This window comes from Pantherophis guttatus, chromosome 10, assembly GCF_059756535.1.
Source record: "Pantherophis guttatus breed Tessera chromosome 10, ASM5975653v1, whole genome shotgun sequence".
In the NCBI taxonomy this organism is placed as follows: Eukaryota; Metazoa; Chordata; class Lepidosauria; order Squamata; family Colubridae; genus Pantherophis; species Pantherophis guttatus.
Window position 1 is genome coordinate 9,654,788 of NC_142072.1, and position 26,613 is coordinate 9,681,400.

A 26,613-nucleotide genomic window follows, 5' to 3' on the forward strand; every position below is an offset into this window, starting at 1 on the left:
CAGGCCAGATCTAAGTACTTCACGGGCCGGCTCCGGCTCCCAATCCTTGAATTTGACACCCCTGTTCTAGAGATATTCAGGATAAATGAGGGAATGAGAGAGATAAGCAAAGGAGTAAAAGGATCCTAAACAGATCTAGATCAGTGATTGAGCATAGCAGAAGCAGGTCCATTTCTCAACTCACGGCAAAAGGCGGCTGTCCTCCAGCTTTTGATAGTGGCTCCAGCTGCTTGGCACACGGCTACATATGCCTGAAGGCTTCGGCAAAGAGCTTCTTTGGCTCCGTGAGCAGCACACATTTCGTACAGGCAGAGATTAAAATACCCTTCAGGCTTCACCAGGAGGTGGCAGACTTCAAAAGGGCCTGAGGGGGCCTTGATCAGCCCACAAGAACTCTCCACCTGATACGGCCTGATCTGAGCAGCATTGCAAGAGGGACAGTTCTGCCTGCAGTCATCCGAACACCTGAGCTGTCCCGCTGACACTTTCCAGGAGGCTCCAAATGTGGTGACGTTGGAGGTGCTGGTTCCATCAGGCAGTTGGAATTCATCTCGTCTCTCCCCGTTGAAGTTGCCACACAAGCCACATACCTGTCCTTGGTAGGTGCTAGGGATGATCAGAAGGATGAATTGGGAAAAATCATAGAGAACTTTGAAACCAAAGTCGGTCTGGACTAGAACATTCTTCCCTTCTTGATGGATTAAAATTGATCTTTTCTTTATCACGAGTGGCAGGGTATAGGCTTCTTCATTCACCTATGCAGAAAGAAGAGAAAAATCCATGGGAGATTTAACTGACGTGAAGATTTAGTATTTTTTTAGATTTTCTTTCTTCCACCTTTATTACTTTCATAAGTAACTCGAAGTGGTGAGCACAAGGGTGGGCTGATGGGGGTCCACAAGGGTTTGGGAGATCCTCTAGCTAAGATTCTGTGCAGTTCGGAGATCCCCCAAATCCCACTCCTGGCTGGGCCCACCCCACCCCTCCCACCCTGCGCCACCCCTCCCAGGAGTCCCCATGCAGCCCATTTTGGATGCAGGTAAGTGCAGGGCTCATAGAGGCTCGGGGAGGGCAAAAAACGGCCCTACCGGAAGTTCGGGAAGGCTGGAAACACCCACCCGGAGGCTCAAGGAAAGCCTCCGGAGCCCAGGGAGGGCAAAAACACCTCCCCGCCGTGGTGCAGGAGGCTAGACCACACCCACCATGGCCACACCCACCCAGCAACTGGGCAGAGAACCCCTTGCTAAACTTTTTGAAGCCCCACCGGTTGAACATACATAATACATCTACCTCCTCCTACGTTTCCACAAGAACAACCCTGTGGAATGGATTGGATTGGGACAGAGTGACTGGCCTAAAGTCACCCAGCCAGGTTTCATGCCTAAGTCGGGACTAGAACTCACTGTCTCCCGGTTTTTAGGCCGGCACCTTAACCACTACACCAAACTGGCTGTCTTGAATAGATAGACACAACCCACCTTCACGTGTTCCCAAGGGGAAGCAAAAACACAACTGAATTAGCTCCAAAGAACAAATAACATTTTTTTCATTAGTGTCAGCCACAGAAAAATAGCTTGATCTAGGTTAGGGTTAAGGTTAGAGTTCGAGTTAGATCAAAGTTCTAATTTTGTTCAAGGAAGGAAACTTGATTTTATTTTTTATTTTTTTTCTCGGAGAAGAAGAGCATTTTACTGAAACTGTGGTGGGTGAAAGATGGTAATCGTGCATTTAATTTGCTGTGAGATAACCCTGGCATATGTGTGAATCTTTTGCCCTTCACTGTACAATCCTCTCTCCGGCATTCCGGCAACGTTTAAATTTCAGAGAAAGACATGATGGGAGGACTCCTCCCATTTTAAAGGTTTTTTTTTTTTTTTACTAGCAGTGCAATTTTCTTCACGAAGGGGGAAAATCTCACCCTGGAGGAATTTAAAGAATCTGTCTCCCTTATATTGCTGTTCTCAAGATGCTTCGCAGAATTTAGAAAGGCCATTTGTACTCAGCTCTTTCATACAACTTCAGCCGTTTCTGCACTATTCATTTACAGCGTCTTAGGGAGTATCACTCAGCCATCACTGAAGTGATATATAGGGCCTGTCTGCATTACTGTTATTTGGGCACAACTAAGGTTGGATGACTTGAGAAGATGCTATAAATCTCCAGCATGGAAATGACCTTGAAATCTCTGATTCCAAGAAGCACAACGGGCCTTCCTAGCTCCGTGAAACAGCAAGTAGTAGATAGAAAAAGGAAATCGACAGAAGAGGGAGACAAACTCTACCAATCTGCAAGTCTTGAAATCTGATGAATGGGCTGCTACCCGAACAGATAAAATCAGCATCCATTGATGATAAATAGCATGGGAATCCTCTCCTAGCACCGGGATCACTATGTGGGACTGTGGGAAATTGAAATTGCTAGAACCACAAGGTGCGTGCTATCGATGCTGGATAAATGCTGGACATCTTCAGAAGTAAGGAGCGGGTTCCAAATTTGAGAGGGCCTGAATATCTCAGGAGTGGATGTTTCTTACGAGGTTTCTCACTCAACCTTCATGGATTCATTTCTGATTCTTTATACCAGGGTCAGAAGCTAAGCATCATCTAAGTGTAAGCGATTAGACCTGGACATGTACAACAGCATCCTCGCAGTTTAGCAATAGCACTTAGACCTATATACCACTTCACAGTGCTTTACAGCCCTCTCTAAGTAGTTTACAGAGTCAGCTTATTGCCCCCAACAATCTGGGTCCTCATTTTATAGACCTCGGAAGGATGGAAGGCTGAGTCAACCTTGAACCGGTCAGGATCGAACTGCTTGCTATGGGCAGAGTTAGCCTGCAATACCGCTGTCAACTCTGAAGTGAACCTGGCTGAAGCCATCTTGTCCTGCCTCACAGTTGCCATGAAGCCTGAGATAGAAGGGGAGGGATGGAAGTAGATAGCCCAGCTTGCAGTCAAAATAAGAAGTTTTCCTGTGGGAACCAAGGTCATCGTAACAGGTGGCTGGTGAAGGAGGAGAGGAGACTGCCAGCCATATTCATTGGACAATGTGACTGATGACACTAGGGAAGTATTAACCTTTTAATTAAGGGAAAACTTAATTAAGGGAACTTTCAGAGTTGGCTTTCACTGGCTGTGCCGATATGATGTACCCAATAAACTTGTTCTTAGAGGAATTTACTTGCCTCAGAGTTCTGCTTTGAATGGATTCATTACTCAGAATGCTGACAACTGCATTTTAACCACTGCACCAGGGGTGGGCTCCTGGGGGTTCAGCAGGGTTTGGGCAATCCTCTAGCCAAGGTTCAGTGAACCCCCAAATGCCACCCCTGCCTGGCCCTTCCCACCCTGCCCCTCCCAGGAGTCTCCATGCAGCCCATTCATCATTCCAGATAAATGCAGGGGCTATGTGGAGGGTCCGGGAGGGCTAAAAATGGGCCTATTGCAGGTTCCAGAAGTCTGGAAACAGGCCTGTTTCTGGCCTCTGGAGGGCCTCTGGAGCCTGGGGGAAGCTGTTTTCGCCCTCCAGGAGGCTTTCCTCAAGCCTCCGGAGCCTGGGGAGGGTGAAAAACAGACCTCCTGGAAGGTCCAGAAGGCTGGGAACGGGTCTGTTTCTGGGCTCCCGAGGGCCTCTGGAGCCTGGGGGAAGCAGTTTTCGCTCTCCTGGAGGCTTGAGGAAAGCCTCCAGAGCCTGAGGAGGGTGAAAAACGGACCTCCTGGAAGGTCCAGAAGTCTGGAAACTGGCCTGTTTCTGGCCTGCGGAGGGCCTCCGGAGCCTGGGGGAAGCTGTTTTCGCCCTCCCAGAGGCTTTCCTCAAGCCTCCGGTGCCTAGGGAGGGTAAAAAACAGACCTCCTGGGTAGGACACAGGACCTACCTGAACTTGCCAAGTCATTCCTCTCGCAAGTCTGATGACATAACCTCGAAGAGTGATGACAACCGCCTTGGGCATGACTTTGCCTTCCCGATTGCTTTCGTTCTCCACCACCACGGAGAATTGGACCAGTTCAGGATCCTTGCCGCAGACTTCGACCAAAGTGTAAGAACAAGACCCCAGGAAGTTGAAGGTCTCTCCATCCAAAGTGAGGTAGTGGCTTCCACCGGTTACGCTGCATTTGCCATTGCCACGAGGGTGACAAGCTTGCTTCCCGTTCTCAATCCTGCATTGCTGCTGAGGCCCACAGATGACCTTCCGACATTCTACGGCGCCATTTTCTCCGCAACGGCATTTGTCTTGGCAAGAAGCACTGAGGTAAAATTCATCGCCCTTTTTATAATACCTGCCCTGGTACAGACAACCACATTCTCCTATTGGGACACACTCATCTCCACTCAGGACAAACCCGGCATTGCAATAGCAGCCTTCTTTGCAGGATGTCACACATCCATCGGGGGCTGAGAGGCCATGGCAGGTCACCGGGCAGCCATCTCCACAGAGTTCGTAGTGAGAATTACGGGGACAGGAAAAACCTGAAAGAAACAGTGGAATATTAAGGGGGGGGTGCACATATGGTTTGTTTAACTATGATTTGTTGACCCAAAGGTGCTTTTTCAGGAGACAACTGGACTTTCTTGTTTTTTTCTTTTGAAGACCTTTCGCTTCTCATCCAAGAAGCTTCTTCAGCTCTGACAGGACTGTGAGGAATGGAAGGATTTATATTTTTTGCAAGACAGCTGGTCATTTGCATCCTTTTAGAGCAGGGGTCCCCAAACTTGGCAGCTTTAAGACTTGTGGACTTCAACTCCCAGAATTCTCCAGCCAGCATGGAGAATTCTGGGAGTTGAAGTCCACAAGTCTTAAAGCTGCAAAGTTTGAAGACCTCTGTTTTAGAGGGTCGTTGAAGTACTTGGAAGTTTATCCTTCCATTCCCCATTATCCTGTCAGAGCTGAAGAAGCTTCAATTACAGTTGAACATCAGGAAACCTTCCATAACCGTAAGAGCTCCTCACCAATGGAACAAACTATTTTGAAAGGTGGCAGCCTCCCTTTTGATGATAGTGCTCCATAATGGCCAGATGATTGTCTCTTGAAATACTCGAATAGTGGATTCTGCATCGGGCAGAGGATATTGCCGGGGATGTGTGTGGACCAGTTGATTGCTAATGTACCTCCCAAACCTTCATTCCTAGCTCCAATAACGCAGTGCTAAACTAAGCCACAATTCACAATCTACAAACAATGTATATGGACTCAGATAAGGCAGGAAGCCCAAAGTGAGCCAACTCCATTACAGCTTAGTGCGGTGTGTGAAATCAGTTTATAAATAGCAACTGAAACAAAACCAGAATCTCCCTTCATGTAATCGGATCCGTGTTGACTTTGCAGGAAGGACTCCCAAGATTGACAGCTTGCGGGATTTTTGCCAGACCTGTGCAAAGCATCTCACACTCCGGTTAAATTAAACAGGGCTAAAGTTGAACCATCGCTTCTCCCTCAAGTTGGCAGCTGCCTGAAAACTGCAGAACTGCAGAGGGCACTTTGACTATTTGACGGTGGGTGAGACTATATTCACTCTATCTGTGCTTAAGAAGTGAGAAGGCCATGTTGCTTTGCAAAGCTGTTTCGGTGGATGCTTTGCTTGGGCCTCCCTAAGAGGTTTCTGGGGAGGGGGAGGGGGGAGGAACCGGGTGCTGAGCTGTGGTGGTGCAGTGGCAGGGTTGGGCTTCTGGGGGTTCACAAGGGTTCGGGAGAACCTCTAGCTAAGATTCTATGCAGTTTGGAGAACCCCCAAATCCCACTCCGTTTCAAAGCCAAAGAGCCAGCGCTGTCCAAAGACGTCTCCGTGGTCATGTGGCAGGCATGACTAAACACCAAAGGCACACGGAACGCTGTTACCTTCCCACCAAAGGTGGTCCCTATTTTTCTACTTGCATTTTTTACGTGCTTTCGAACTGCTAGGTTGGCAGAAGCTGGGACAAGGAATGGGAGCTCACCCCATTACGCAGCACTAGGGATTCGAACCGCTGAACTGCTGACCTTTCGATCGACAAGCTCAGCATCTTAGCCACTGAGCCACCGCGTCCCACATCTTTGTAACAGAAAGAACATTAAACAGAAGGATTTGTTGAGTTGATTCGTTGTACATTGCTTTGGGATTACTTTCAATGAAAGGCGGGCCAAAAGTGGTTAAATAAATAATGCTCCCTCCCTCTCTCTCTCTCTCAGATAACACCTTCAAAGAGGGAAATTTCTTCACAAGTATCAGAGCACTGGAGGAAAGGATAAACTCACCTTACACCCAATGGTAAATTTCCCCTCTGGCTGATGTTATACTTATTTTAAAAAATATAAAAATGCACTTTCAGATCTAGTTTGGTTTGGAGAAGGATTGTTTGTTCCAAAGGTGCTTTTTTTCAAGAGGCAACTGGACTTTCTGGTTTTTCTTTGAAGACGTTTCTCTTCTCATCCAAGGAGCTTCTTCAGCTCTGACTGGATGGTGGGGGGAAGAAGCTTCTTGGATGAGAAGCGAAACGCCTTCAAAGAAAAAAAACAGAAAGTCCAGTTGCCTCTTGAAAAAGCACCTTTGGGACAACCATGACCTGGATGATTGAGAATCTCCATATACAAGAAGGATTGTTTGTTAGCTTCTTTCTTTGACCTTCCCTTGAAAGCATCTCTCTTACAACTTTGGCCATGGCTGGTTGGGGAATTCTGGGAGTTGAAGTCCACAGGTCTTAAAGTGGCCAAGATTGAAAAATACCGCTCTAATACTTACTGCAAAAGGAGGCCAACCGCCATTGTTCAATCTGGATGCCCCGTGCTTGGCACACCATTACGTAGGCTGCAATGGCACTGCACAAGATGCTCTGGTGGCCCTTGTACAGACAGGCATCCAAGACACAAGAATCAAAGTAAGGAGCTGGGTCGATAGCTTTGTGGCAATGCCTGAATGGTCCATCTTTTCTGGAGAGGACCCCACAGTAGCGATCCTTCTTGTAGATCTGTTTCTCATTTTCACTACAGCCTGGGCAGTTGCTGGTACACCCATTCACACAACCAAGGCTCTCTCCTTCTTTCCAGCTGTCGGCAAACTGGATAAAATTGGCTGCTGGGACCCCATTCTTCATGGTCAACTCTCTACCAGGTTTTTGACCGCCGTTACCGCAGAGACCACAAATCACATTGAGATAGCTGCCAGGAACGGTGATGTGGACTAGTCTATTCCAACTGAAGATCAGGGAAAGGTCAAACTGAGTCTTGATAAGGAGATGATTTCCACTAAGGTAGGCCTGGATCTTGTCTTCATAGTAGAAGGGCAAGTCCACTAATACTCCATCAACCTACAGGAAGAGAAGAGAATATTGTCAAAATGGAAAACGAAATGAAGAGCCTTGGTGGTGCAGTGGACTAAGTGCTGTTATGTAGCACTTATCTGCCAGCTGCCTGCAATTAGTGTGAGTTCAAATCTCACCAGGCTCAAGGTTGACTCGGCCTTCCATCCTTCCGAAGTAGGTAAATTGAGGCAATGCAGCTGGGATCGTCAGAGCCTTTTGAAAGCATTTTTTTACAACCTCTTCGAAGAGGTTGTAGAAAAAATGGTTTCAAAAGTAAAAAAAAAAAAATGGCCACGCCCAGCCAGTCACATTACCCCCCCACACACACACCAAGCCACGCCCACAGAACCTGTAGTGACAAATTTTAGATTTCACCACTGGGTCATACGTATGATAACTTTTCTTCAGTGATGTTGTAACTTTGAACAGTCACTAAACAAATGTTTGTAAGTCGAGGACAACCTGTATTAGCCTAGCCTCTTACCTGGATTGTATCAGGATGATCTTGGCTGATGGTAATGATCATGTTGTAGACTTCCAAGGTCATAAGAGAAGAGAAGGGCAAGATCTTCCTGCCTTGGCTGTTCTGGATCTTGATGGCGAATGGCGTGAGAGCAGGATCCTTGGCACAGAAGCCGACCAGTTGGTAGAGGCAAGTGCCAGTAAAGTCATGTTTCCGCCCATCAAAAGTGGCATAGTGATGATTCCCCATCACTGTGCACGTGGCAAAGCTGATGGCGTAGCAATCTTGGATGCCGTTTTCTATTCTGCATATCTCGCTGGCCTTGCAGCTGGCTGGCTCACACACTACGATGCCCATCTTGGGGTCACACCTGCAGCGAGAGGTGCAGTTCTTATCCCCCCAGAATTCCTGCTCCGGTTTGTAGTAGAGGTCATTGTAGGTGCAGCCACAACTCCCCACGGGGACACATTGATCTACACTGAGCACGTAGCCATCGTTGCATTGGCAGGTTTCCACACAGGGCATCTTGCAGGATGCGGAAGCCAATCGCTGAGAGCAAGTGTTTGGGCAGGCGCTTCCACAGGCCTCGTAGTGGCTGTTCTCAGGACAGGGCAAAGCTGGAAAGAAGGAGGAAAGTAAGGACTTTTCAGTAAGTTGAACGGACAGAATGCCAATGGCACCAGTGAGAGTTGCACAGCAAGGCTGGCCTACCCAACAGCAGTAAACTCTACCAACCAGCTCATGTCCTTTCCTTTCCTTTCCTTTCCTTTCCTTTCCTTTCCTTTCCTTTCCTTTCCTTTCCTTTCCTTTCCTTTCTTTTCCTTTCCTTTCCTTTCCTTTCCTTTCCTTTCCTTTCTTTTCCTTTCCTTTCCTTTCCTTTCTTTTCCTTTCCTCTCCTCTTTCCTCTCCTCTACTTTCCTTTTTTTTTCTTTTCTTTCCTTTCCTTTCCTCTTCTTTCCTCTCCTCTCCTCTCCTCTCCTCTCCTCTCCTCTCCTTTCCTTTCCTTTCCTCTCCTCTCCTCTCCTCTCCTCTCCCCTCCCCTCCCCTCCCCTCTCCTCTTTCCTTTTCTTTCCCTTTTTAACGTGCCTTTATTATTTTTATAAATTTTAATAATTTATTTTCATAAATATCTCAAGGCACTTAATACTCCTTCCTCCTATTTTCCCCACAACAACAACAACCCTGTAAGTTGGACCAAGAGAGAGTGAGCCAAATTCAGCTTTTACGCCTAAGGCAGGACTAGAACTCACAGATTCCTGGTGATTGGTCCAAACCAGGGATGAAATCCAGCAGGTTCTGACAGGTTCTGGAGAACCAGTAGCAGAAATTTTGAGCAGTTTGGAGAACCGGCAAATACTACCTCTGGCTGGCCCCAGAGTGGTGTGGGAATGGAGGTTTTGCAATATCCTTCCCCAGGAGGAGGAGAGGGAATGGGGATTTTGCAGTATCCCTCCCCTGAAGTGGGGTGGGAATGGAGATTTTGCAGTATCCTTCCCCTGCCACGCCCACCAAGCCATGTGCCCACCAAGCCACACCACGCCCACCAAGCCCACAGAACTGGTAGTAAAAAAATATGGATTTCACCACTGGTCCAAACTCACCCAGCCGCTTTCATGCCTAAAGTAGTACTAGAACTCACAAACTCCTGGTGATTGATCCAAAGTCATCCCGTCACTTTCAAGTCTATGATGTCACTAGAACTCACATCTCCTGGTTTCTAGCTGATGCCTTAAACACCAGACCAAACTGGTTCTTATATTACATATAATCTCACATATTAATATAACAGCATTGTTCACATGGAGGCCACCTGGACATTTAATCTATACCAGTTCAGAGAAAAACCAGCCAGCCTGATTCCCCAGAGATCTCACTAAAGAAAGCCTCTGCTTAACTAGTTGAATGATAAACTGGATTCTAAACAGAATCTTGCCAATTGCTGAGTTTTCTATAACTTTATTCTGTTCTCTTCAGTAACTTTTTTTTTTTAAAAAAAAAACAGGAAGACACTTGCTTTCTGTTGAATGGGCTGACTGTCAGCACGTCAAGATGCATTTATCCTAGTGCTGACATGAGAAGGAGAACGCAAGTGTCTGCAATGGGACGGTTGCCTGTCATCTACTTATTTTAGCTGGAGATAATGTCCCCTAGGAGATGGATGGGAGGGGGGAAATTCTTTGAATTGGAGCAGTAGATTAGGGGTGAATGATTGGGAAGATGGCCAATGAATGCAGAGGAGTGGGGGAAGGAAAAGGAGGGATTTTGGGTCAGCACGTCACTGCTGGCTGCATGGAGTCAGTGTAAAAGTTGCCGTGCTAAATAAATTGGAAGTTTGTTTCAAAAAAGACTTCGTTTGAGGCGCAATTTATTTGAAGACGGCCTGAAAAACCTGACACTGACAAGAGTTTCACAATTAGCCTTGGCGTGCAAATTTGGGCTACCACTCTTGCACAAGTGTGTCAGCAAATGTCTATGGAGATTCTCGGTCATCCAAGTCATGGTTGTCCCAAAGGTGCTTTCTCAAACGTCAACTGGACTTTTCTTTTCTTTTTTTTCTTTGAAGTTGTTTCGCTTCTCTGAAGAAGCTCCTTGGATGAGAAGCGAAACGTCCTCAAAGAAAAACCAGAAAGTGTCAGTTGCCTCTTGAAAAAGCGCCTTTGGGACAACCATGACTTGGATGACTGAGAATCTCCATAGACATTTGCTGACACACTTGCGCAAGTGTGGTATCATAAAGATAGGGTCAGCAATTCATTGGCAGCAATTCATTGGCAGCAAAGTGATGGGCTCCCCATCCAATAAATAAACCCATCCTTTCTGTGGGGGGAGGCGGGGGGAAACACGAGGGGTTGATTTTCCCTCATGCCAGCCCGTGAACTTGTACTCACCACAACCGCTTTGTGTTCTCCAGTCTGTAATGATCACACCCTCCGTGCGGCAGCCAGTTGCGTAAGCCTCTAGAGCTTTGCACAGGATGCTCTTGGCACCCCCGCTGAGACAGACGTCATAAATGCAGCTGTCAAAAAAGTTGTCAGGGCTTAACTTGGGGTGGCATTTCTGGAAGGGACCCTCGTCCAACTTGGTGAGGAGCCCACAGAATTTGTCGCTTCCAAAGAGTTGCTGCTTGCTCTCCTCACAAGTGGGGCATTTGTCCTTGCAGTAATGCCAGCAGAACGGATCGCGGTCCTTCACTTGCCAACTTGCAGCCCACTCCACCGCAGAATTCGCCTTGTCCCCTGCAGCTGTGATCATGTCGTCCTTTGGGTTTTGGTTGAAATTCCCACAGAGGCCACAGATGGAACCGTAGTAGCTGCTGGGGAGGATGACGGATAAGAGGGAGGCCCCGTCGAAAGATACCACCAGTCCAAAGTCGGTTTGTAGGATGGCATTCACGCCACTCCGGAAAAGGTGGATTTTCCCATCCTCCAGGGTCACAGGCAGGTTTGTGATGACCCCGTTCAGCTGTGTTTTCAAATACAAATATACATACATAATGTATGGGCACAGATGTAGAAGATATAGAAGAATAGAATAGAATAGAATAGAATAGAATAGAATAGAGTAGAGTAGAGTAGAGTAGAGTAGAGTAGAGTAGAGTAGAGTAGAGTAGAGTAGAATAGAATAGAATAGAATAGAATAGAATAGAATAGAATAGAATAGAATAGAATATTAAGTAAGTAGAGTAGAGTAGAGTAGAGTAGAGTAGAGTAGAGTAGAGTAGAATAGAATAGAATAGAATAGAATAGAATAGAATAGAATAGAATAGAATAGAATAGAATAGAATAGAATAGAATATTAAGTACAGGAGAGGAGAGGAGAGGAGAGGAGAGGAGAGGAGAGGAGAAGAGAAGAGAAGAGAAGAGAAGAGAAGAGAAGAGAAGAGAAGAGAAGAGAAGAGAAGAGAAGAGAAGAGAAGAGGAGTAGAGTGAATAGAACAGAACAGAATAGAATAGACATTGTAGAGTAGAACAGAACAAAACAAAACAGAACAGAACAATAACTTTGTCACTTTGAGTGTACACTAAACGGCATACATTAAGATGAAATTTTGTTGCATATGGCTCTCAAAGGGTCACCACCTCCAATATATGCTACATATACATGATAAAATAAATAAATAAATACAAAATTGTGTACATACCCACATATATTCTATGACACAGAGAAACAACACAGTCTAGTTCAGATGCATACACGTTACATGGCGAGAGAAATGAATTTTGCGAGATGACCAGGTTGAGTCCGAGGGAAGGGTCAAATGCATCATCAGTCTCCAATCCCTTCATGCCCACAAGAGAATCCAGCCCACCTTGAATTCCGTTGACCTTTTCCCGCTGCTAATTTGCTGTGACCATTAGTGGTCGGCAAATTTTCTAGAAAAATTTTAGCGTATAATAAACCTGTATTCATTTGAACCACCTGGACTCCTGAATTATTCTGGCTAACACAACCGCCTACAAGTAGTCCTCCTCTTACAACTACAATCGGGACCAGAATTTCCGTTGCTAAGCAAGGCAGTCGTTAGGTCGTTGTGCCCGATTTTATGACTTTTTGGCCACAGTTGTTAAGTCCCTGCCATTATTAACTGAATCACACAATTGTTAAACAAATCTGGCTTTCCTCTACACTTTGCTTGTATTTATGCAGGTAATCCTCGATTTACGACAATTCGTTTAGTGACCATTCAAAGTTACAACGGCACTGCAGAATGTGACTTATAATCCTTTTCACAGTTACGACCTTGGCACCTTCCCCATGATCACATGATCAACATTCAGATGCTTGGCCGCTGGCTGGATCCCAAGATCCCCTTTTGGGACCTTCCAACAAGCAAAGTCTAGGAGGAAGCCAGATTCACTTAACAAGCGGGTTACTAACTTTATCAGCTGAAGTGATCTGCTTAACAACCGTGGCAAGAGAGGCCGTAAAAGGGGGCAACCCCCCCCCTTAACAAATGTCTCTATTTAGCCACTTAGAAACGTTGGGCTCAATTGTGAGTGTAAGCCGAGAACTGCCTGTGTAGGATGAATTTTCAGGGTGCCTTCCAGGGGTGGGTTCTAAATTTTTTTACTACTGGTTCTGTGGGCGTGGCTTATTTCATGGGTGTGGCTTGGAGGTCATGTGACTAGGTGGGCGTGGCTAGCTGGTCAGAGTCATTTCTGGAAGGTCCTCGCACTTACGACCAGTCCTGGCACTTATGACCCGACTCATTTGTTTGCTTTTAACACTGATCAGCTGTAGGACGGCCCTTTGAAGCCCCGCGGCAAGAGTTTAAACTGTTTTTTTCCCTCTAGTCATCAGCTGGGACTCAGGAGGCAGCAATAGATTGGGGGTGGGACCAAATAAAAGGTAAGAATAACGTGGGGGGGCGGGGGGGAGAACTGGTTCGGTGACATCATATCATCACCGCTACCGGCTCAGCCAAACCGGACCGAACCGGGAGGAACCCACCACTGGTGCCTTTCTAGAATCATGCAAAGTGACACCAGAAACAGGTTAAAATGCAGTTTGGTTTGGCCAAAACCTCTCCTGGCTCTGATGTCCATCATGGAGAAGCTTCAAGACCCCCGCAAAGGCCACATCTAAGCAAAGAGTGCGGTGCTGCCTGCCTTTTTTTGCTTCGGTGAATGATGTTGCCTCTGCCGCATGAATTTGTCAAAGGGAATGTAGGTCACCTTGCACCAGCCTGCTTTGCATTCAGAAATGTGATGATCAGGTCACATTTTTGGACTGGCTTCACATATCAGGTGCCAGAACCCAGCCAAGCTTAGCTGATCTCAAAAAAAAAAAAAAAAAAAAAGCTAAGCAGAGCTGGACATGAGTCGTACCGGGATGGGAGATGATGCTAAAATTCCAGGACTATAAGAGCTTGATGGAAAGTCAGAAGAAAATCCCGAGAGAAGCTAGCAAGCCACTTCTTTATCACTGCCAAGAAAACAACGTGGAAGTGTTCAGGTCCTCAGAAGGTAAGCTTAGAATAGAATAGAATAGAATAGAATAGAATAGAATAGAATAGAATAGAATAGAATAGAATAGAATAGAATGGAATGGAATGGAATGGAATGGAATGGAATGGAGTGGAGTGGAGTGGAGTGGAGTGGAGTGGAACAGAACAGAACAGAATAGAATAACAGAGTTGGAAGGGACCTTGGAGGTCTTCTAGTCCAACCCCCTGCTTAGGCAGGAAACCCTACCCCACTTCAGACAAATGGTTATCTAACATCTTCTTAAAAACTTCCAGTGTTGGAGCATTCACAACTTCTGGAGGCAAGTTGTTCCACGGATTAATTGTTCTCACTGTCAGGAAATTTCTTCTTAGTTCTGAGTTACTTCTCTCCTTGATTAGTTTCCACCCATTGCTTCTTGTCCTGCCCTCAGGTGCTTTGGAGAATAGCTTGACTCCCGCTTCTTTGGGGCAGCCCTGGAGATATTGGAAGATTGCTATCATGTCTCCCCTGGTCCTTCTTTTCATTAAACTAGACATACCCAGTTCCTGCAACCGTTCTTCATGTTTTAGCCTCCGGTCCCCTAATCACCTTTGTTGCTCTTCTCTGCACTCTTTCTAGAGTCTCCACATCTTTTTTACATCCTGGCGACCAAAACTGGATGCAGTATTCTTGATCCAAGGGTGATTGACTTTTAAAACAATTTTATGTGGTTGGGAGAATGATTACAGGTGGGCCTCGACTTACAATAGTTCATTTAGTGACCGTTCAAAGTTACCACGGCACTGAAAAAGATGATTTATGTCCAGTTTTTCACAGTTACGACCTTTGCAGCATCCCCATGATCACGTGATCAAAATTCAGATGCTTGGCAACCGGTTCATACTTATGACCGTGGCTGTGTCCCGAGGTCATGTAATCCCCTTTGGTGACCTTCTGACCAGCAAAGTTCATGGGGAAACCAGATTCACTTAACAACCGGGTTACTAACTTATCAGCTGCTGGGATTCACTGACCAACTGAGGCAAGAAAAGTCGTAAGATGGGCAAAACTAACTGAACAAATGTCTCACTTCATAACAGAAATTTTGGGCTCAATTGTGGTCGTAAGCCGAGGACTACCTGTTATAAGCGTAACAATGGGGGAAATGTTTTGTGGACCCTGTCCATCTTCGTTAGTTTCTATTGTGACCATGCTTACTTTTTACACAGTATCTGTTCTGACCCGGCTCCCAAACACGACAAACCCTCTGTAGCAGAGGTGGGTTTCAGCAGGTTCGGACCAATTCTGGAGAACCGGCAACGGAAATTTTGAGTAGTTTGGAGAACCGGTAGTAAAAATTCTGACTGGTCCCACCCCCATCTATTCTCTGCCTCCCAAGTCCCAGCTGACTGGGAGGAAATGGGGATTTTGCAATAACCTTTCCCTGGATTAGGGAGGGAATGGAGATTTTACAGTATCCTTTCCCTCGAGTGGGATGGGAATGGAGATTTTACAGTATCCTTCCCCTGCCACGCCCACCAAGCCACACACACAGAACCGGTAATAAAATTTTTTGAAACCCACCACTGCTCTGTAGTTAAACAAATGTTCCCTTTATTAGGAGTGCCAGTCTCTCTTTTACACACACCTCAGGCTAACAGATTTGTCTGGTAGGGAGATGAATAGTTGTCTGACACACCTATTCATCTCTGCCCCCTGCCTTTTATCCCCAGAGCTAGGATGGGGCTTCGCTAGCAGCAGGGGCTCTTCCGTCCCAAGGATCAGCCCATAGATTTCCACTGCTCTCCTCTCCTCTGCCTTCTGCATATCCATGCATCAGGCACTGGACCCAGCTGTTCCTCCTCTTCCTCATCAGCCACCTCCCGACCCAGGGGTTGTTGACTCTCCATCTGAGGGCTGATGGATAGCCCAGGCTCCACCTCTGTCTCTATCTCTGACAGCTCCATTCCCTCTTTGCCCTCAGAGCTCTCAGGTTGCCTTGATGCTGGCCCTGACTCCCACGCCTCCTCCTCCTCCTCCTCTGATTCGGCTGCTGGAGGGGCCGGCGGCCAACAGGCCACAACAGTATCTATCTTCATTGTCATTCAGAGGTTGCCTATCCCAAGGGTTCCTTCGGGCTACATCCTGATGCTACCTCAATTTCACTGCAAAAATAATAACAACTAAACTCACCCAGATTTTGCCTGTGTGCCTCCTGCGGATGGAAATGTTGTAGCCGTACACATAGATATTGGTCAGCCGCACAAAAGAAACATCCTGCCTCCCCCGGTTTTCATTCTTCTGATCCACCACAAATGGAACCAGTCCGGTGTCACTGCCACAATACTTGGCCAAAGTGTAAGTGCACGTCCCTTGGAAATCCACCTCCAACCCATCAAAGGTGTGATAGTGTGGTTCTCCCCAGCCATAGCAAGTTTCGTTGTAAATTGGGACACATGAAGCTTTGCCATCCTTTACTTTACATGTTTCTTTGATCCGACACTGTAAAGTTTTGCAAGGATCTGATAGAAGAAAAGATACACAATCAAACATAGTAGAGGTAGCCCTCAATTTACAATCATTCATTCACAGGTACAATGTTCACAGGTACAACGGCACTGAAAAAAGCCACTTATGACTGTTTTTCACACTTACAAGCTGGTTGGCAAGTGCCTGAATTACAATCAGATGATTGCATAACTTTGGGTGATGGTCATAACTTTGAGGATGGGTCATAAGTCACTTTTCTCAGTGCTGTTGTAACTTTGAACCATTGTTAAATAGTTGTTAAGTCGAGGACTACCTGTACTGCATGAATTCCACTCTATGCAGCAAACTCATTGTATAGAAAGTTGAGATCGGAGTCAGCTGTACCTTAAATACATCCTTCTGGAAATATTTTTGCTGAGTTTTCTAGGATAGGATAGGATAAATAGTGTTGGATAATCTGGGATGATGGTGGTAGGTCAGGGTGTTCTTGGAAACTAACCATTGGGTCATCTGTCCCACTGTGTTAAACAGCAAAGGAAATTCCTGGAATTTTTTTATTCAGTAAAATAACTTTACTGAAAAATCATATGGGTACAGAAGTGGAAAACCCAGTGTCAACTCGCAAAGCATCCCTGGCCTGTTCTTGAGTTGCCATAGGCAAGGGGGATAGGAAAACAGTGAAGCAGCACAGCAGCCAAAAACAAAAGCACATTCCAGACAAATCTCTCTCAAGGCTGTCTCCCAGGGTTACCCACAGCGTCCGGAGGAGAGTGATCTCTACAACCCATGAAATTGCTCCATTGGTGAATGTGACTGATGGTACACCCTGGGGAAGGGGGGAAACAGGGTCAAGATTGGGTCATAAATTACGTGGGGTCAGAGTTGGAATGTGCCGACATGAAGCTCCTAATAAATGACTGGATTTCTTTTGAAGCTTGGCTCGAGGCTCATGATTTAATTAGGGCATCTGTTGGAACCCTGACAGCCAGCTCTGATGATTTTGAATGCAAAACAGCATAGTGAAACTTTCCTTTTCCCCCTGGGCCTCCCATTGTCCATTGTCCACCAGTCAGCTGCACACCAAATGAGTTTTAGGAACAGTCTGTCTGCCTTGGAGGTTCCCAACTGATGACCTTGGAGTTTGGGTCTATCTCATGCTTCTGGGCGGCACACTTGGAATGCCAGAGTTCCCTCCCAAACCTCCCTTACATTCCAATGCCTTCTTCCCTTCCCACTCCCGTTACTGTTGTCTGGTTGCGAACAGGGCTGCGTAGTGAGTTAACCACCGCACATTGTTTTGGCAGGTTGTGGGACACAGGCAGAGGTGGGTTTCATGTTCTGACCAGTTCTGACCAGTTCTGGAGAACCGGTAGCGGAAATTTTGAGTAGTTCGGAGAGCCGGTAAATACCACCTCTAACTGACCCCACCCCCATCTGTTCTCTGCCTCCCGAGTCCCAGCTGTTCAGGAGGAAATGCGGATTTTGCAGTAACCGTCCCCTGGAGTGGGGAGGGAATGGAGATTTGACAGTATCCTTCCCCTGCCACGCCCACCAAGCCATGCCATGCCACGCCCACCAAGCCACACCCACAGAACATGTAGTAAAAGATTTTGAAACCCACCACTGGACGCAGATCATCACGCTAAGCCAACACTTAGCTTGGCATTTAGTTGGACACACAATGTGCATTGTATTTTGACGATTTGGGATTAGCATGTGCAAATGTAGCTCTTGACTCAGTTACCTTTATTAATGCATCTCATGATCCCATCCTGGACCTGGCAGTCTTCGTCAGAAGAACAGTGGTAAGATTTGCAAAGGAGTCCCTGCCCAGGCAAGCACTGGCAGATTTGCTGGCATTCGTTCAACAGGACCTCCTCTTTGGGCTGAGAAGGCGTGGAACAAAAGAAGCATTCAGCACGTTTAGCTTCCAATGAGTATTTTTAAGCTTCCATCAAGGAACAGAAGGCATTTGTGTAGCACAATTCCTAAGCTCTCTATTCTGTCTACGATATTGAATATCCTTATTGTTCCAGAAGGAGGAAAAAAACCCAAGAATCTGGGCTCAGAGATATAGAAATACTGTGTGTCCCATTCAAAAAATAAGAAAGCCTCTTACGCTATGATAATAGCAAGTTTCTTGGAATCCTGACACTGGACTTCTTAGGAGTAGCTCTCTGGTGTAAGATGTTCTCAAAGAGGTCCATCTGATACCTCCTCTATTATTCTTTAGGAATCCTTCACAGCTCTCCTATAATCATCCAAGCTTTTAAACTTCCTGCCGCCCTTTTGCTATGCAGGCAGTCTTCGTTTAGCAACTGCCACATACAGTGACTGCTTGTGGTTATGACGGCGATAATTTTGCAACCAATCCTTGCATTTAGGACCTTGGCAGGTCTGTAAAGCAAAGGAAAGCTGAAGTTCAGTTAAGTTGCTTCGCTTAACGACTGAGTTGTTGGTCCCAATTGCGGTTGCTAAACAAGGACTCACTGTATAATGATTTAAGTAGTTTTATCTCTAGGATATATACTCTCTCTAAATTCCTTTCTTTATTCTTCATTCCACACCACACTTTTTCTTTCTTATTTATTTTTTAAGCAGACACGTATTCTTTTTTGGGATGTAAGGAAAAAAATGTTTCGGTCAGGATTGGCTTGGTTAGCTTATTACAGGTAATCCTTGACTTATGACCGGCCACTTAGCAACCATTTGAAATTGCAATGGACCTCCCCAGAGCTACTTACAACCTAGATTCGAAGTTCCAAAGGTTGCCCCCCCTGCATAGTCACATGATCACAACCAGTATGCACAACCAATCATGATTGTGGGAGCATGATTTATGACTTTTTTTTGTGGAGACTGTTTTTTCACTTCTCTGACAATAGATGCATATTATGACTGATGCATTCACTTAGAGATCATGGTGAGTCCCTTAAAGATTGCTGCAAGGTCAAGTTCCCCTCGTACATATGTACTAGTCGTTCCTGACTCTAGGGGGCGGTGGTCATCTCTGTGTCTAAGCCGAAGAGCCAGCGTTGTCCAAAGACGTTTCCATGGTCATGTGGCCAGCATGACTAAACGCCAAAGACGCACGGAACATTGTTCCCTTCCCACCAAAGGTGGTCCCTATTTTTCTACTTGCATTTTTTATGCGCTTTTGAACTGCTAGGTTGGCAGAAGCTGGGACAAGGAATGGGAGCTCACCCCGTTATGCGACACCAGGGATTCGAACCGCTGAACTGCTAACCTTTCAATCGATAAGCTCAAAGCGTCTTAGCCACTGAGCCACTGCATCCCTGATTGCTGCAAAGAAGATCATAAAATTGTTCCTGGTCAGGTGATGACCTACTTAATGACTGTAATTTTGGGCTCAGTTATGATCTTATGTTGAGGACTACTTAAAGAAGAGAGGAACGAAGGAGCCCCTGGAGAAAAGCTTGACCAACAACTGCACTGGGACAGTCAGAAATGAGGCTGGGCGGGTGAACGAAAGTTGCTTTTTCAAAAGGCAACTGGACTTTGTTTTTGTTGAAGATGTTTCGCTTCTCATCCAAGAAGCTTCTTCAGTTCTGACTTCACTTCAGTCAGAACTGAAGAAGCTTCTTGGATGAGAAGGAAAAAGTCTTCAAGGAAAAAAAACAAAGTCCAGGTTGCCTTTTGAAAAAAGCAACTTTGGGAGCACCATGACCTGGATGACTGAGCATCTCCATCGACATGAGGCTGGGTAGAGCAAAGGTCTGATTTAAGTGAAGACTGGAGCCTTACCCTATAATAACTTCCATTTCCAAAGCATCCACAGCCCTCCATTGAGACGCAGCTGAGGCCGTCAAAGAAGTATCCAAGATCACACTGGCATCCTTCGGCACAGGTTTCAGGACATATTCGGAGCCCAGAGCAATCAGCAGTACAAAAATCAGCACATTCCTCATAGTGGCTGTGGGGAGGGCAGCTCAAAGCTGAAAGAAAGAGATGGAGGGGGAGAGAATGATTGGAATGGGAGAAAATGATTCGCATTCAATGCTTTATAGCAAATGTCAGCCTTTGGACCAGATCTTCAGCAGGGGGAGGAGGAATGTCATGTGAAATGGATGCGCTGAGCAACTGAAGCTGCCAAAAAATGCTTACTGTTTGAACGGAAGCAGAGCAAATGCTTTTTGTCTGAATGGAGAACATTGGAGTCCCTTTTTACGTGGGCTTGGGGTTCTTTGGTGGCTTAGCCCCAAAACGGATGAGTCCAGGGGTCAGTGTTTCTCAACCTTTATGACGTGTGGATTTCAAATCCCAGAATTCGATTTCATTGAGGGCTGCATCAGGGTTGTGTTTAACCTTGGGAGTGGGGCATGGCCAGCTTGACATCACTCATGTTGGGGGCACCTGTGGAGCCCAGTGAAAATGGGCTCCCGAGCTCTCTTTTCAGCTGCGACAGCCTCCTGCAACCCTCTGCTGGCGAAAATGGAGCTCGGGATGGCCGCGTGCAGCCCTCCTGAGCTCCGATTTCACTGACAGAGGCACCACGGGCCGGTCCTTCGCTGTTTCCAGGGTGGCCCTGCGGGTCAGATCTAAGCACCCCGTGGACCGCATCTGGCCCTTGGGCCTTGAGTTTGACACCCCTGGACTAGAAGACCCCCGAAGTCCCTTCCAGCCCTTTTATTCTAAGTTTCTGAAAACTGGAATTCAACATTACTCACGGCAGAAAGATGGACTCCTCCATGGCTGGATAAGGACCTTGGCTTCTTGACAGGCTGACACATAGCTCTGAATGCTTTGGCACAAGGACTGGCTGTTTCCGTTGCTTTGGCACAAATCATAGATGCAGTCATTGAAAAACACACTGGGGTTCACCTGGCTGTGGCAACCCTTTAAGGGGCCATCCGAGGCAGTGAGGATCCCACAGTAGTTGCGCTGTTTGAAAACCTTCTTCTTGTTTTCATCACAGGCTGGGCAGTTGCTCCCAGAGCATCCATCTGAACAAGGTCCTCCTGCCCCAAGGACCGAAACCTTCCAGGAAGCACCAAACTCAGCCACATCTGTAACTTTCTTCCCACTGGGTAGTAGGAACTCATCATCCTTCTTCCCATTGTAATTCCCACACAGACCTTGCATCCGCTTCTGATAGCTGCTTGGGACAGTAATTCTCACATGGTAAACCAGGTCATAGCTCACCACAAGGCCAAAGCTGGTTTTTATCAGGACCTTCGTGCCATGTTGATAGGCTTTGAGATGTCCTTCAGAAAGTTCAATGGGGAGGGACCGGAATACCCCATTCACCTGGAAGAGAGAGTAAACAAGGAATTGGTACAGCAGTCATACAGACCTCAAGGATTTGTTTGCTCTCTAATGGCAGAACATTAATATTTCCAGTTCTTACCATCATTCTTGGCATGTGGGAGTCAATACATATTGACCTTTTCAACAAAAGGTCTCCATAGCTTATTTGTGCTCCGTTCCACACATTTGGAAGACTGTTTCAAAACAGATCCCCAAATCCAGCTAGACCAGTTCACAAGGCAGGGCAGATTCAACATAAGCCATATTTAATTAGAAAAATACTGAGTTCAATAATCCTCAAACCCCACCTCCCTTTCCCCTCTTAATCCAAGTAAATTACACTTTTGATTTCCTGGATTAGAAACAAACAGAAGAGATGCAGAAATCAACATCTGGTCTAAATGCAGCCAAATGGCCTCTCCATCCATCCTGTGGTCTACAGATAGAGAAGATCCCTCCTGTTTCATGTTGAAACTCTTTCCTTTTCTATTTTCCTCCTTCCAAAACCATTCAGTGGTTTTAGAAGGTTTCATTCTAAACCATTCACTAGCTTCAAAGGAAGCTTCTTGGGAGATTCAGGGTTTTTGAAACTCATCTCTGAGAAAAAGAGACTTGGAATAAAATAACAGAGTTGGAAGGGACCTTGTAGGTCATATTATCCAACTCCCTGCTCAAGCAGGAGACCCTAAATTATTTCTGACAGATGGCAGTCCAGCTTCTTCTTGAAAGCTTCCAGTGCTGAAGCTCCCAGAACTTCTGAAGGCAACTTCTGTTCCATTGGTTGATTGTTCTCACTGTCAGAAAATTTCTCTTTATTTCCAGGTTGTATCTCTCCTTGATCAGTTTCCATCCATTATTCCTTGTCTGGCCTTCAGGTGCTTTGGAGAATAGGTTGACCCCCCTCGTCTCTGTGGCAGCCCCTCAAATATTGCAAGACTGCTATCATGTCACTCAAAGTCCTTCTTTTCATTAAACTAGACATGCCTAGTTCCTGCAACCGTTCACTGTATGTTTTAGCTTCTAGTTGCTTAATCATCCTGGTTGCTCTTCGATGCACTGTTTCTAGAGTCTCAACATCTTTTTCATAGTATCATGACCAAAATTGGTCTTACTAAGGCTTTATAGAGTGGTAAATGCACTGCCCCCTCCCTGAAAAAGTCACACCTATGCAACAATAGATTTTTACAAAGCGTCCAGAGTATCTTCTTATTCTTATGTACAGCAAACCCTGATCAGAGTTTTTTTTTTTTTTATAGCAGTGCTTCTCAACCTTGGCAACTTTAAGATGTGTGGACTTCAGGTCCCAGAATTCCCTAGCCAGCTATGTTGGCTGGGGAATTTGGGACTTGAAGTCCACGCTTCTTAAAGTTGTCAAGGTTGAGAAGCACTTGGATTTTATTTTAGTTTATTTTATTATTTATTAAATGTATATGTCACCTAAATACTACAAAAATTCCAGGGCTGTAGGGCTATGGACAGGGGTGGGGTTCAAAAATTTTAGCAACCAGTTTTTTGCCCGGTTGCTCGGTGGGTGTGGCCATTGTGGGCATGGCCTACTCGGTCTCCTGCACCACATCAGGGAGGGGGGGAGCATTTTCACCCTCCCCAGGCTCTGGAGGCTTTCGTTGAGCCTCCGGGAGGGCGGAAATGGCCTCCCCCGGGCTCTGGAGGCCAGAAACAGGCCTATTTCCCGACTTCCAGAACTTCCGGGAGGCCCATTTTTTTTGCCCTCCTCAGGCTCCTGAGGCTTTTCTTGAGCCTCCGGGAGGGCAGAAATGGCCTCCCCTGGGCTCCGGAGGCCAGAAACGGACCTGTTTCCAGACTTCCAGAACTTCCAAGAGGCCCTCCCAGAGCCTCCGTGCGGGCCCTGCACTTACCTGGCATCCAAAACAGGCTGTGTGGAAACTCCTGGGAGGGGAGGAGTGGGGTGGGCAGGACCACCCAGTCCTTGCAACTACTGGTTCGGCGAACCAGATGTAAAATTAGCATCTGGTTCGCCCAAACCGGTCTGAACTGGCTGAATCCCACCCCTGGCTATGGAGAAGAAATATCATTTGGTAGAATAATTCACAAAAGCAAAAGAAGGCAAACTTAGTGGGGAAGTGTTAAAATGAACAAACGAGAGCCAGAAAGACCTGAGTTCAAAGCAATCGAACCCAAAAGCTCACTAGATAATTTTCACCTTTCCCCAGTCACTGTCTTTTTGATCAATGTATTCTGTAGCATCGTTGTGAAAGTAAATTAGAGAGTTTGTAGAAGATCTATGGTTGCAGTTGTAAAGGTTTTTTTTCCAGATTAAGAGGACAATGTTTTATAGACATAGATGAGAAGATAATTCTAGAGTAAACACTGACCTGGATCTGTCCTTTTTTCTTATGGAGCAGAGTCAGCTTGAAGCCATAGACTTCCACAGATACTTGCTTAATGACTGAGACTTTTCCATTCCCCCAAGGCTCATTTACTGCCGTGATAATAAAGGGAGTCAGATCAGTCATGCTTTCGACGGTAGTCTTAGCCAGGATGTAAGAGCAGGTGCCTTGGAAATTAAAGGCAACTCCATCAAAAGAGAGATAATGAGGATCTCCGGAACACGAGCAAGTGGCGGAACTCATTGGATGGCATTTTTGGATCCCGTCCATCGTCTTGCATTCTTCATTGGGCCCACAGGAGAATTTGTGGCAGGCGACAGCTCCACCGCCTTGGCACGTACACTTCACATTGCAGTTACTGGTTGGGTAGAAGGTCTCTCCACTCATATAATATCGGTCCTGATAAGTGCAACCACACTGATGCAGAGGGACACAACGGTCACCACTGAGGACAAAGCCTTCATCACAGACACACCCTTCTGTGCAGTAAGTGGAGCAGGGCAGAGACGAATAGAGACTATCACACGTCTGCTGACAGCTTCTGGAACAGAGTTCATAATGGCTGTTTGGTGGACATGCAAATTCTGAAATGGGAAAATAAGAAAAGATATTGACCATCTGTTTATAAATTTGGTTCCGGTGCTTCCTTTGTTTTTCTCCAATCCAAGTAGCCTTCCAGACGTGTTCTGAAATCTGGGAGAAAGACAGAGGGAAAGTGGATCTAGACCAGGTGTTCCCCAGCCTATAAGCGTTCAGATGTGTAGACTTCAATTCCCAAAGTTCTCATCAATGGCTATTCTGCTTGGAAAATTTTGGGATCTGAAGTCTGCACGTCTGGAAATTGGCAAGTTGGGAGACACTGGAACAGACCATTTGTTATAACCCCAATATTTCAAATATAAAATAGTGGGAAACCAATGAGCTAAAGCATCATGGAGAAAATTTATCTATGTGGTTGCTAAGAGTTGACCACAATTTGATGATGCTTAATTAATCAATGAGTTGAAATTTCTCAGGAGACTTTCTCCTTAGAAAAAAAAAATAGAGATGTTTATTTAATCCTGTATTTCTCTATATAGTTGTGTCATACATGGAGGGGGGGCAGCTATATTTCCCCCACCATGTACGAGAACTATTTTAACAACCTGCCAAAAATGATCCTAAGACAATATCTTCTCCTGCTACGGAATTTCATTGACGTGGCCTATCAATCAATTAAATCTGGTTTCTCCAGTCCCAAACAGGGGTGGGTTGCTGGGGGTTTGCAGGGGTTCAGGAGAACCTCTAGCTAAAATTCTGTGCAATTCAGAGGACCCCCAAATCCCACTCCTTGCTGGCCCCGTCCACCCTGTCCCCCCCCAGGAGACCCCACACAGCCCGTTTTGGATGCAGGTAAGTGCAGGCTGCACGTTGAGGCTTGGGGAGGGCAAAAAATGGGCCTAGTGGAAGTTCGGGAAGGCCAGAAACAGGCCTCTGGAGTCTGGGGAAGCCATTTTTGCCCCCTCAGAAGGCTCAAGGAAAGCCTCCAGAGCCCAGGGAGGGCAAAAATCCTCCTCCCTGTGATGCAGGAGACCACGCCCACCATAGCCACACCAACCCAGCAACCGGGCAGAGAACCCCTTGCTAAAAATTTTGAAGCCCACCCCTGATCCCAAGCCAATACATTCTAACTACTTTTGATTGACCAACTTGAAATTAGTGGCCATCATGGCCCAGTCTCAGGACCCGGATTCTGAATCTAAATCATAAATAAGCTGTTCCAGGTAAACCTGTAGAAAGCCAGCCTCAAGAGACACCAAGCTAAGAGTCACAAGAAGCTGATCAAAACCAGGCATCACCTGGGACAGCTGGAGCAATCAAATGAGGAAGATGTAAGGCTTCCTAGCCCCTGAACCAGTGGTGGGTTCCTCCCGGTTCGCGAGAGCCGGTAGTGGTGACAATATGACATCACCGAACCAGTTCTCTGTCTTCGGGAGCTGGGCCCTCCCGCCCGCCCCGGCGTTATGCCAACCTTATATTTCTTCTTTTTTTCGCCCAGCTGAGAAGTGCGGCAGAGCGGATTGCCGCATGTCAGCTGGGCAGATTTGCAATGCGCTTGCGCAAAGCGCACGTTTGGCGCGCAGGCAAGCAAACTGAGCATGCGCACGGTAATCACGCGCAAAGCACGTGACCGAAGAGGCGATCGCGCGCAAAGCGCGCGCACAAAGAGAACCGGTAGTAAAGCCGGTTAGAACCCACCCCTGCCCTGAACCTAGTGAGTGGAGAAGAAAACAGAGCAAAGAAATTCTCTGAGGCTACTTGTCAAACAAAGAAGTAAATCTCTTGATAAGTGAGCCCATGGAATCTTAGAATAGAATAGAATAACAGAGTTGAAAGGGACCTCGGAGATCTTCTAGTCCAGCCCCCTGCTTAGACAGGAAACCCTATACCATTTCAGACAAATGATTATCCAATCTCTTCTTAAAAACCCACAACTACTGGAGGCAAGTCGTTCCACTGATTAATTGTTCTGTCAGGAAATTTCTCCTTAGTTCTAAGTTGCTTCTCTCCTTGATGAGTTTCCACCCGTTGCCTCTTGTTCTGCCTTCGGGTGCTTTGGAGAATAGCTTGACTCCCTCTTCTTTGTGGCAGCCCCTGAGATATTGGAACCCTGCTATCATGTAACCCCCTAGTCCTTCTTTTCATCAAACCAGACATCCCAATTCCAGCAACCATTCTTCATATATTTTAGTCTCCAGTCCCCTAATCATCTTGGTTGCTCTTCTCTGCACTCTTTCTAGAGTCTCCACATCTTTTTTACATCGTGGTGACCAAAATTGGA

General features: G+C 46.4%; 1 protein-coding gene across 1 annotated transcript in view; it reads right to left on the reverse strand.

Moving 5' to 3' along the window:
• FCGBP (Fc gamma binding protein) overlaps positions 1 to 26,613 on the reverse strand; it is a 51,179-nt gene that overhangs the window by 9,360 nt on the left and 15,206 nt on the right. The window contains exons 7-16 of the mRNA XM_034423527.2: positions 23,778 to 24,376; positions 20,844 to 21,423; positions 19,921 to 20,111; positions 17,900 to 18,041; positions 15,859 to 16,187; positions 10,627 to 11,200; positions 7,760 to 8,355; positions 6,717 to 7,281; positions 3,878 to 4,470; positions 185 to 755 (exon numbers count right to left, since the gene is read on the reverse strand). Of these exons, the coding sequence (XP_034279418.2) occupies positions 185 to 755; positions 3,878 to 4,470; positions 6,717 to 7,281; positions 7,760 to 8,355; positions 10,627 to 11,200; positions 15,859 to 16,187; positions 17,900 to 18,041; positions 19,921 to 20,111; positions 20,844 to 21,423; positions 23,778 to 24,376 (4,740 nt within the window). The remainder of the gene's footprint in view (positions 1 to 184; positions 756 to 3,877; positions 4,471 to 6,716; positions 7,282 to 7,759; positions 8,356 to 10,626; positions 11,201 to 15,858; positions 16,188 to 17,899; positions 18,042 to 19,920; positions 20,112 to 20,843; positions 21,424 to 23,777; positions 24,377 to 26,613) is intronic.